Below are 12620 nucleotides of genomic sequence, written 5' to 3' on the forward strand. Positions count from 1 at the left end.
TAGTGGACTTAAATGTTGAGCTGTACTCTGGGTGGTCTGATTCCACCTAAAATTGACATCAAAAGCAGTAAGTAAACCTTCACACACTAACAATAGCATACATATTCTCCACACTGATCTCTTTACATTTCCTGAGACGCTGTCTTTGTTCATCAATCAAGAGCCTGTGACCTTACAATGCGATTCTGGGGTGGTACTGAAGGGGAAAATTTGACGCTACTCTTTCATTAGGGTTCAAGGTTTAATACTCCAATTATAAACAGATATAGTGCTGCAGATGTAGACCTTTACACCGTGAAAGCACGGAACTGATATCCAGAAACAATAACTCTCCCGTCAACTATTTAACTACTCCAAAGACAGAAAAAAAAACTTGTTTCTACCATCTGCATGCTGATGAGGAAAATACAGAGTATCGTTCCTATAAATTTGAAAACAAAAACATCCTCAAATTACCAAAACACTGAATGCTTCTGGCTCAGGATAACATTTTATTTTCTTAAGCATGTGTAAAAATATTTCCCAAGTATAAAGATTAGTAATTTAACCAATTCCAAGATAAACCGTACTCCCTTCTACGACCTCAAATGAATCTTTAAAATGCCATGAACTTCCAGGCTTACTATGACTTATCAAAAGCCCACATCATTAGAGACCCAGTAAGCATTGCGTGCCACTTTTTTCGCAATGCTTTTCACGGGAGCGAGGCTTGTATTGTTTTATCGAAGCTTGTCCCATAATCAACATCGAGTTAATGGACGCCCATGGCCAACGCCGCGCGTAATGCATACTGCTCAAACCTGGGTCTTTAATAAACGCACCACACCTCACAACATAAGGTGTTTTACCATAACAAATTTAACTGAGAGCAGCTCTGTCCCAACAGGCGTCTGCACAAGATAAAGAGGACCTCTAACAGTTCCATGGATCATCTCCGCTATGGTCAGAGAAGCCAAGGATGCACTCGCTGAGATATCCCAAGGATGCATGACAATATCGATACCCAGGCCTTTGACATGCAGCGCAAGAAAAGGCGTCAATTTCCCTCCACTATCCACAGTGCTAAAGTCAACGAATATCTATAACACAACATAAAAAGTTCAAGATCAGTTGCTTTAATTGGGGGCTGTTATCCTAAAGGAGGACAAAATCCAACAGTCCTTATTCAAATTCGACTTAGAATCGGCAGACAAATAACTTCTCCATGGCTCTGTTACTCATGGATATATCAATATCCATCAAGAGCGCTTTTTGGTTGGGCGAGGCAAGACACATATCTCAAGATTAAAAAAAAAATTTCAGTTGAAAACAAGTAAACTGTTTGAAGCGCGGGAAAACATGCGTAACAAGACGTGGTTGATTTAAGTTTTGAAACTGATTCGTTGAGTTTTCTAGACAGTTCACAGAACGAAGTGAAACAAGCCCTAACAATCCTGTTTTACTCTCGACACATTCAAAAGTTGCTCTCGTAATTTTCCTTCTGTTGTAAACTTTTAAAATATTCAGACCCATAAGAAGATCACTCTAATGAAAAATACTCAAACACACCTCTTCTATTTCAAACTTGAGCGAAACTTTAACTTGTTTCGCCATAGCCTCTTTTTCCTCTCTCCTAGCTCGCTGAAGGTTGGATTCCCTACGGGAAAAAAGAAGGAATATATTATATCTGAAAAATATTATAACAACAATTCCTGATCGGCCAAATTTCAAAATCATAAATTAAGGGGTGCCGGACGCAAAACACATTTGGAAAAGTAATATAAGAGAGTTTGAGGGGTTTACACCCAAAGTTTTCTAGTGTTGTCTATTTTCCTATGCCGTGTTTTTAACCATCACATTTGGGCTCTTGCGTAAAAATCTTTCAGAAACCCTTTTTTCCCCTTTAGCCAACCGAAAAACAAGTCTAGAAAACGAAACAATACCCGGTTGTAGTTTCAGGTGGTATCTGGCACATTTCATCCATTTTCTCAGCTTCATCATCCTCTTCTCCTGTACCACTTCTCAAAACACCCAGTTGAGTTACGTCTGTGCGAGATGTGACTCCTTCACTGAGATTCTTCAACAAGATCCCTAGCATAGTTCTTATTTCATCTTCACCAGCGCGTAACTGTACAGAGACAGAACTCACACAGCTGTTGTTACAAGTGACATGTAAATATCTGGTAAAAGTCTGTAGTAATATCTAAACTCTCTAATTTTTGACGAAGCTATATGTAATTTAGACAAAGTTAGAACGAGGAAGATTCACACCAATCTGCTTCTAGGAAGATTCAGGGAGGTTTTCCCGGGCACTACCATGTGCTTGTGCTCAGTTTACTTTGCTTCTTTTCTTGCTCTGTTTCCTTGCTCCCACCCTGCCCTTCCCTCGCATTCCCCCACACGGCAGTTAGTCGATTTTATGTTTAAAGATGTGTTGACTTATGCGAACTAACCGCACGTACTCTCCCAAAAAAACATTTTATCTTGAATTTCTGGTCATAAGAAATATGGGCAGCCACACTGTACTTTGATTTTCTTCCCACAATAAGTCTCACCTAAAATCTCAATCTAAGTACCTTGATAAAAAAAGAACATTTTCTTTTGAAACATGGCGAGTTATCTAGCGGTCCAAGCTGAATTATTCAAAAGGCCACCATATGACTGAAGGGATGTCTACCGAGTTAAAGAATGTATATCGAGATTGAAATTATTCAATAGTAGGAATAAATTAAGAAAAGCAAACCATTCTGTTTGCAATTTGTACAATTGTTTATTCCCCTTTTAAGTTCTGTTCGTCAATAAACTAACCTTAACTACATGAAGCTTTCCCTTCACATCGATATCAGGCACATCGCGATACCAAGGAGACAAGTTTCGAGCCACATGAACTGTCACATTCACTGGTTCAAGGACCAGTTGGGTAGGTCCTATGGTTTCTCCATCAGTCATCACAGCTCTTATTGTACAAAGGAAAAAAGGATTATTTCATCAGACACGAGCGTGGCACACATTTTTAACCTCTTCGCCTTCACCTAGCAGCAAACTTTCCGTTTATTTTTGGAGTTCTTTTTTCCGAGTGTGCCTATGTCATTCACTGCATAACATCATCTTTCACCAGGCTTAAAATTTACCATCTTCAGTTATATCATCGTGCAAAAGTATCTCAAATCGATTGCAGGAAATTTGTTACCCTGGATTTAGTTCCACGAGTCTCCTAGAGCTCAACCTGAGTGGCAGAGTATCTCAGGTACTAATCGGAAGGTCGTTGGTTCGACTCCTTTGGGGAGCACTCGAAATTCATTTTTGAAATATGGCTGAGTCATTCACTGAATAACATCATCATTCACAATTTATTTCTTGATTGCATGGATTTACCAAGGCAACACGGAATCCTGGTAACGTGTAGTTGAGTTTACAGTTCTAAGGTCATGAATTTAAAAGGAAAACTAACACCACTGTCTTAACCAGTCAGTTAATTCTTTAACTAGACAACCAATTAGTGCAAACAACAAAAATACAAAGAAACTTGAGTAAATAATTTGTTCATACGCTTATTTGAGACAATTCCCAGGAGGAGTTTGCTATTATCTTGGACACCCCATACATGGGGTGCTTACACGTATTTCCTGAGAACATGAACTTTATTGAATTTAAGCCTGTCTCCTAATGTTTGGAATGCCTTAAACTAAATCTAAACAAAGCGGCCCAACGCCTGCGCAAATGCGAACACTGAAATGGCTATGAGGAGTGGTCTCTGGCTGAAGGTACACATAGCTGTAAAAGCCATTAAGTCAACCGTGTTTCAAAAGCGCTGGAATAAATGATGAATTCTATACCTCAACAGTTTTACAAAACTAAGTTCCACCACCATGTTGTCAATAACAACAGTATCACTTCCTTCAGGATCCTTCCCATTATGTGCAAGGTTGAAGGTGTTTGACACACTAAGGTGACCAAGATTTGCAACAATTGCATCGTGAGACGTCGAACTCACAGGGATGATAACCAGAGGTGCTTGGATAGAAACTTTCAAGCTTATTCTTGAGCTTTGGATTTGCAAACTCTGAATCTAAAAGTCAGAAAAACACATATTTGTCTCTAATAAAGTGCGTCAACCACACGGCTTGCCTAACGGTGTCACCCTTCAGTTACCAACAGTGAATACTGCTGTTAACCCTTTACTCCCGTAAGTGACCAAGATAGAGTTTCTGCTTACAAATCAGTTCAATGTCAAGCAGACAAGTGATGAGAATAAAGAAACATATCAATTCCGGGAATTATTACTTGATCTTACACCAAACTCTCTCACACAACATCGTAAGAATTCCATAGCACATAGTAAGGACAATTACCAATGAGATCTGGAAGTGGAATGGGTTAATATGTAAAGGTTTAAATAACGGCTAATGACTCACTGTTGCACTGGCTGACTCAGCTGCAGTTTTTCTGGCATACTCCATGGCATCCTTTGCCCGCTGAAACTTGTTCAAAAAGTCCTGAAATAACACGGCGATTCATATCTGAGCTTGCAATGATTTCATCCTCCGAAAGATAAAGTAATCATAATTGCTCAGGAAAAATTAACCGTACTAGTTACATGTAACTCGCATTCAGTAACAAAAAAAAAATGCCATTTCATTGCTCTTTGCCGTTTCGCACTAACTATCACTACAACGAATAGCATTTCATTCAAATGGAAGGCAGAAATTTCCAAAAAAATATACCACAAAAAATACTAAAGCTTTACTACCTTCAATTTCTGCAACTGTAAAGAATCACAAATGCTAAATATAAATATATTGACGCTAATAAAGTTTACTGACCAGCAGCTTCATCACAAATTTGTTTAGGAAGATGACACGGATACAACCGATTGCCATCTCGAATTTCAGATCTACAGCTTCCATGTCTCTAAACTTGATGCCGACAGTTGCATCATTGTGTGCAATAACCTAAGAACATGAGGTATGGATTAAAATTAGAAAGTTTTACTCTTAACTCAAGTTAATAACAGCACTGGTTAAAACAGCAATGTCGATCATGAAAGAACCCTTATACATTGATTGTCGTACAACCAAAATCAAAGTTATCTCAATTAATGGCCAATTAGAACAGAGCAAAATATTACTACGAGCCAATGAGAACTCAGAGCAAAACCAAGCAAACCGCTTAAGGCGCAAAAAGACGTGAGAAATCAGGTTGAGAGTGGTTAATTACTTTACACGAGATTGGTTAAAGAATTAGCGTGACGTTTCTTTACCAGTCTTGGAGGACGCTTGGAAAAATTTTTCTCTGGTGGCAGTAGACAAGGTGCAGAACACAACTTAAACTAAATTGGTATATGACCTTGTTGTTACTCAGTTCCAAGTCTAAAATAAACATTCCTCATTTTACACACCTGAAGGCTAAACACCTCCTCGTTCACGATGGATACTATCTTCGGATATACCGCCCCAGGAGTAGAATCCATCACTGACAAAGTTTTCATACTGAAATGAAAAAAGGACACTTAGAGGGCTTTTCGATCGAGTGTCGTAAAAACCAAAGCCAAAGCAAGCACAACAGCCAATCATAGCCAGAAATATCACAAGGAGCCAAATGAGAACTCGAAGTGAAAACATGCAAACCGCCCAAAGCGCGGGAAAAACGCGGGTAACCAGGGTTTAGTTTTGAATCTAATTGGTTGAGTGAGTGGCACGAGTTTCTGGACCAATCACATAGCGAAATAAAGCGAACTCAAAGCAAACCTGGATTACTTTCGACACTCAACTGGAAATTTCTCTATCAAAAGATAAATTTTTAGACCTGGAAAGTTTGAGTGATTTTGATCACGATCATAGGAAAAAAAGCTTTGACTAGGACAATTAAGTCATACATACCTGGCCGTAACGTCTGTTCTGCTTTCTCTAACAACACTACCAGCGGACAAATCTTTGTGCGAAGAAAAATATTGAACTCGTCAAACATAAAGTACAAAAACTAAACTGAACAGTGGCTGAAAAGATTCTTCTTAGTGCCAATTCTTTGACGGATTAAAACTACATCAATTGCTCTTTGGCTTCCTTCAAAATAGTTTTGATCAAAAGCCCATCAAAATCGTATCATAGATTGAGGTGGAGCCTCTTATTAGCCCACTGGCCTTGTTTGATTTACAGTGAGAGTGGACAGTGGGGGGGAGGGGGCGGGAAAGGGGTAATTTTTATTGCCCCACCCCCTCCCCTCTAAAAACTGTAACACGGTGATAAGGAATTCGCAACATTTCATTTATGCATCACTAAATTATGGTTTTTGAGCCGAATCAAATGCAAACAACCCCTTAGCTTTCTACAACACCGCGTTAAAAGACAACTAAATAATCCCTCACCTCCAATAAATACATGCGTCAAATCACCCTCGACAGATGTCACTGTAACATCGATTCCTCCCAGCTTTGCAGTCACCTCAATCTGTATTTCATCTTTACCATCTCTCTTCTTTTTGCCTTTGGGCGTAACTAGCTCAGACGTTTTATTTACATATTGGCCTTTCGTTTTTATACTGTCCGCAGACACAGGTAGCGGAGCTGGAGTCTCTTCACTGACAAAAGAGAAAAAGACACGTTTCTTCCACAGAAGATTGGTGGAAAGAGAGTTGTCACATAAAGTTATCGATATGTTTATTAGAATAATGCTTTGCAGTTGAAAAGCTGAATTGCGTGTATACAGAAGGGGTGTGATAAATAGATAGATAAACATTAAAAACGTCATTTCCAGAAAATAATATAAAATCTGTGTACATCTAATCTATATAATCTATATATGTATGTATATAATATATGTATGTATGTATATATATATATATATATTATGAGAGGAAAAAAGGACGTAACTACAATTTAACTATAATTTTTTCCTCTCATAATATTTATTCTGCTCTGCTTCAACGTATTGAGCACTGTTCCACGCGAAAATCGACTCGCAAACTTCCTATATATATATATATATATATATAACTGCATATATATATATATATATATATATATCATATTAAATATAAAATATATTATATCTTTAAGTCTGTTGCAAAATGCACATTACAATTTATGTGTGTCAGGATTGGATATAAACTCCAAAAAAGAGAAAAAACGACTGAAAATTTTCCTTATACGATAAATATAATTTTTTCGGCTTGATGGTTACGGTAACTTCCACGTTTTGATAGGTATGGGGCTTCGCACTGCGATCTCCGCTCTCAGTTACCAAACAATGGATTATTGGAATTGCCTGTTTCCAAAAGCCACACGTCTTAACCACTCTTAAGCTACATCAAAAGTACAGCACCTTGGTTGCAGCATTTTGGTTGAAACATCGATGATGTTGAGCAGAGCTTCTTGATGCAGTTTTACTTGCAGTGAAGAAAATTCCAAAGCAACAGACTGCTTAGTGGACTTAAATGTTGAGCTGTACTCTGGGTGGTCTGATTCCACCTAAAATTGACATCAAAAGCAGTAAGTAAACCTTTAAACACTAACAACAGCATACAAATTCTCCAAACTGTTCTCTATACATTTCCTAGGACGCTAACAAGGAGACTCTGTTCAACAATCAAGAGCCTGTGACCTTAAAATGCGATTCTGGAGTGGTACTGAAGGGAGAAATTTGACGCAAGTCTTTCTTTAGGGTCCAAGGTTTAATACTTCAATTATAAACAGATATAGTGCTGCAGATATAAACCTCTACACCGTGAAAGCACGGAAGTGATAACCACAAACAATAACTCTCCTGTCAACTATTTCTCTTCTTCTTTCTACTATCTGCATACTGACGATGAAAATACAAAGTATCGTTTCTATAAATTTGAAAACAACAAAAAAAAACTTAAATTACCAAAACACTGAATGCCTCTGGCTCAGGATTATTTTTATTTTTCACTCTATACTTAAGCACGTAGAAAAAAATTTCCCAAATATAAAGATTAGTTATTTAACTAATTCCGAGATTACTCGTACTCCCTTCAACGACCTCAAATAAATCTGTAAAATGCCATGAATTTCTAGACTTACTATGACTTATCAAAAGCCCACATCATTAAAGGCCTAATATGCATTGCGCACCTCTGTTTTCGTAATGCTTTTCACGAGAGAGAGGCTTGTGTTGTGTTACCGAAGCTTGTCGCATAATCAACATTGAGTTAATAGCCGCCCATGGTCAACGCCGCGCGTAATGCATACTGCTCAAAACTGGGTCTTTAATAAACGCAGTACACCTCACAGAATAAGGTCTTTTACCATGACAAATTTAACTGAGAGCAGCTCTGCCCCAGCAGGTGTCTGCACAAGATAAAGAGGACCTCCTCCAGTTCCATGGATCATCTCCATTATGGCCAGAGAAGACAAGGAAGCACTCGCTGAGAGATCCCAAGGATGCATGACAACATCAGTACCCAGGCCTTTGACATGCAGCGCAAGAAAAGGCGTCAATTTCCCTCCATTATCCACAGTGCTAAAATCAACGAATATCTATAACACAACATAAAAAGTTCACGATCAGTTGGTTTAATTGAGGGCTGTTATCCTAAAAGAGGACAAAATCCAACAGTCCTCATTCAAATTTGACTTTCAATCGGCAGACGAATAATTTTCCCATGCCTTTGTTACTAGTCAATAAATCAATATCCATCAAGAACGCTTTTCAGTTGGGCGTGGGAAGACACACATCTCGAAAGAAAAACAAGAATTTCAGTTGAAAACAAGCAAACTGTCTGTCTGAAAACAAGCCCTTAGAATCCTGTATTACTCTTGACACATCTTAAAATTGCTATCAAAATTTTCCCTTTGCTATTAATTAAAAAAAATTAAGAGCAATGGGTAGAATAAGAAGATTAATCCAATGAAAAATACTCAAACATACCTCTTGTATCTCAAACTTAAGCGAAACTTTAACTTGTTTTGCCATAGCCTCGTTTTCCTCACTTTTAGCTCGTTCATGGTTCGATTCTCTACGGGAAAAAAACAAAGGAAAATATTATACCCGAAAAATACTGTTATAACAATTTCTGATCGGCCAAATTTCGAAATTATAAATTAAAAGGTAGCCGGACTTCGGAAAAACACATTAAGAAATGAAATACTACAGGGTTTGAGGGGTTTGCATCCAAAGTCTTCTAGTGTTGTTACTTGTTCTAAGTCGTATTTTTAGCCATCAAATTTGGGCTCTACAGGAAAAATCTTTCAGAAACTCTCCACTTTTTTCCCTTAGCCAAACGAAAAAAGAGTGTATAAAACCGAACAATACCCGGTTAGAGTTTCAGCCGGTATCTGGCACATTTCATCCATTTCCTCCGCTTGTTCTCCTGTACCACTTCCCAAAAAACCCAATTGTGTTACGTCTGTGCGAGATGTGACTCCTTCATTGAGATTCTTCAACAAGATCCCTAGTATAGTTCTTATTTCATCTTCACCAGCACGTAACTGTATAAAGGCAGAACTCACTCAGCTGTTATTTCAAGTGACATGTAAATATCTGGTAAATATCTGTAATACTATTTAAACTCTCTAATTTTTGACGAGGCGATATTATGAGAAGGCTAAATGTAATTTAGACAAAGTTAGAACGACGAAGACTCACACCAATCTACTTCTTGGAGGACTCAAGGAGGGTTAGCAAGGCACTGCCATGTGCTTGTGCTCAGTTTACTCTGCTTCATTTCTAGCTCTGTTTCTTTGCCCCCCCCCCCCCCCCTCGCATTTTTTGGGTAATTTTTTACCCCACACGGCAGTTAGTCGATGTTTTGTTTAAAGTTACGTTGACTTACGCAAACTAACCGCACGTACCCTCCCCAAAAAACATTTTGATTTGAATTTCTAGTCATAAGAAATATGGGCAGCCGCACTGTACTTTGATTTTTCTTTCCCTGATGGAAAAGATATTTTCTTTTTGGAACATGGCAAGTTATCTAGAGGTCCAAGCTGATTATTCAAAAGGCCACCATATTAGTGAAGAGATATCTACCGAGTTTGGGAATGTATACCGAGATTAAAATTATTCAGTAGTAAATAAACTACAAAAAGCAAACCATTCTGATTGCAATTTGTTCAATTATTTATTCCCCTTTCAAGTGCTGTTCGTCAATAAACTAACCTTAACTGTATGAAGCTTTCCCTTCACATCAATATCAGGCACATCGTGATACCAAGGAGACAAGTTTCGAGCCACATGAACCGTCACATTCGCTGGTTCAAGGACCAGTTGGGTGGGTCCTATGGTTTCCCCATCAGTCATCACAGCTCTTATTGTACAAAGGAAAACGATTATTTCATCAGACACGAGTGTGGCACATATTTTTAACTTCTTCGCCTTCAACTAGCTGCAAACTTTGCATTTATTTTTGGAGTTCTTTTTTCCGAGTATGCCTATGTCATTCACTGCATAACATCTTTCACCAGGCTTAAAAATTTACCATCCTCAGCTATATCATCGCGCAATAGTTCCACCAATTTCCACGAGTCTCTTATAGCTCCTATGGCTCAACCAGAGTAATCCAAGTACTAATCGGAAGGTCGTATGTTCGATTCTTTTTGGGAGCACTTAGTATTCTTTTCCGAGATATGCCTGTGTCATTCACTGAATAACATCATCTTCCACAATCTATTTCTTGATTGCATGTATTTACCAAGGTCAACACGGAATCCCGGTAACTTGAATTTGAGTTTTACAGTTCTAAGTTCATGAATTTAACAGGAAAACTAACTCCACGTTCTCAACTAGTCACATGATTCTTTAGCTAGACAACCAATTAGTGCAAACAAAAATCTAAATCTAAAAATCCTAAAATCAAAAATCGCACCACGAAACAATAGCGAGTTTAAATTGGAACCGGAGACTTATCGTGGACACCTAATACATAGGGTGCTTACTCCCATCTCGTGAGAACATGAACTCTATTGAATTTAAGCCTGTCTCCTAATGTTTGGAATGCCTTAAACGATATCTAAACAAAGCAGCTCAACGCCTGCCCAAATGGCTACGAGGAGTGACTTCAGGCTGAAGGTATACACAGCCGCACAAGCCATTAAATCAACCGTGTTTCAAAAGCGCTGGAATAAATGATGAAATCAATACCTCGACAGTTTTACAGAACTAAGTTCCACCACCATGTTGTCAATAACAACAGTATCGCTTCCTTCAGGATCCTTCCCATCATGTGCAAGGTTGAAGGTGTTTGACACACTAAGGTGACCAAGATTTGCAACAAGTGCATCGCGAGACGTCGAACTCACAGGGATGATAACCAGAGGTGCTTGGATAGAAACTTTCATGCTTATTCTTGAGCTTTGAGTTTGCAAACTCTGAATCTAAAAGTCAGAAAAACACATATTTACACCTGCTAAAGTGCGTCAACCACACGGCTTGTTATAACGGCGTCACCCTTTTGTTCCTAACAGTGAATAGCGTTTAATTTTATCTTACAGTATTTCCCTTTTATCAAACATGAGGACCAAATTAGAAATCTCTTGATTTTGAACAAATTCTCCTTGTCAAAACAATAAAAATAGTATGTAGAGCAGTGTGAACAACATAAATACCGCTGCTAACCCTTTAGTTGCAAGTGACCAAGACAGAGTTTCTCCTCACAAATCAGTACAATATCAAGCATACAAGGGACGAGAATACAGAAATATATCAATTACGGGAATTATTACTTGATCTAACACCAAACTCCCCAAATACGTCATAAGAACTAAATAGGAAACACTGAGTAATGAAAATTACTAATTAGATCTGGGAGTGGAATGAGTCAAGATGTAAAGGTTTAATAACGACTGGTGACTCACTGTTGCACTGGCTGACTCAGCTGCAGTTTTTCTGGCATACTCCATGGCATCCTTTGCCCGCTGAAACTTGTTCAAAAAGTCCTGAAATAACACGGAGATTCATATCTGAGCTTGCAATGATTTCATCCTTCGAAAGATAAAATGATCATATTTGCTCAGATAAAATTAACCGTACTAGTTACATGTAACTCGCAGTCTGTAAAAAAAGTAAAAGCCATTTCATTGCTCTTGGATGAGGCAAACTAAATATCAGTACAATGAATAGCATTTTATTAAAATTGAAGGCCGAAAAATTTCCATGAAAAGATACAACAAAAAATCCTAGAGCTTTACTAACTTCAATCTCTGCAATTGTAAGGAATCACAAATGCTAATCAAATTGACGCTAATAAAGTTAACTGACCAGCAGCTTCATCACAAATTTGTTTAGGAAGATGACACGGATACAACCGATTGCCATCTCGAATTTCAGATCTACAGCTTCCATGTCTCTAAACTTGATGCCGGCAGTTGCATCATTGTGTGCAATAACCTAAGAACATGAGGTATGGACCAACATTAGATAGTTTTACTCTTATGTTAAGTTAATAACAGCACTGGTTATAAAAGCGATGATGATCATGAAAGAACCCTTATACATTGATTGTCATACATCCAAAATCAAAGTTACCACAATTAATGGCCAATCAGAACAGAGCAAAATATTACTACGAGCCAATGAGAACTCAGAGCAAAAACAAGCAAACTGCCACAGGCGCCAAAAAACTAAACACGAGTATTCACGTTGCGAGTGGTTAATCACTTTTCACGAGATTGGTTAAAGAATTGG

At 38.2% G+C, this 12620-nt stretch overlaps 1 protein-coding gene across 12 annotated transcripts in view; it reads right to left on the reverse strand.

Annotated features, from left to right (window-relative positions):
- The window catches only part of LOC113679103 (intermembrane lipid transfer protein VPS13C), a 115811-nt gene that overhangs the window by 64866 nt on the left and 38325 nt on the right, over positions 1-12620 (reverse strand). For all 12 annotated transcript variants that reach the window (XR_016186002.1, XM_089204439.1, XM_089204438.1 and 9 more), the window contains 19 exons: positions 12195-12323; positions 11792-11872; positions 11079-11311; positions 10098-10245; positions 9252-9427; positions 8868-8955; positions 8246-8476; positions 7299-7444; positions 6344-6555; positions 5859-5910; positions 5378-5468; positions 4803-4931; positions 4395-4475; positions 3816-4048; positions 2788-2935; positions 1923-2107; positions 1549-1636; positions 849-1079; positions 1-46 (listed from right to left, as the gene is read on the reverse strand). The exon at positions 1-46 is cut by the window's left edge and continues 100 nt beyond it. Coding sequence is in view for 11 of the 12 variants with exons in the window: in XM_089204439.1 (XP_089060565.1) it covers positions 1-46; positions 849-1079; positions 1549-1636; positions 1923-2107; positions 2788-2935; positions 3816-4048; positions 4395-4475; positions 4803-4931; positions 5378-5468; positions 5859-5910; positions 6344-6555; positions 7299-7444; positions 8246-8476; positions 8868-8955; positions 9252-9427; positions 10098-10245; positions 11079-11311; positions 11792-11872; positions 12195-12323 (2728 nt within the window). In the remaining variant the exon portion in view is untranslated. The remainder of the gene's footprint in view (positions 47-848; positions 1080-1548; positions 1637-1922; positions 2108-2787; positions 2936-3815; positions 4049-4394; positions 4476-4802; positions 4932-5377; positions 5469-5858; positions 5911-6343; positions 6556-7298; positions 7445-8245; positions 8477-8867; positions 8956-9251; positions 9428-10097; positions 10246-11078; positions 11312-11791; positions 11873-12194; positions 12324-12620) is intronic.

Source organism: Pocillopora damicornis, chromosome 4 (assembly GCF_964200805.1).
Source record: "Pocillopora damicornis chromosome 4, jaPocDami1.2, whole genome shotgun sequence".
Classification (NCBI taxonomy): domain Eukaryota; kingdom Metazoa; phylum Cnidaria; class Anthozoa; order Scleractinia; family Pocilloporidae; genus Pocillopora; species Pocillopora damicornis.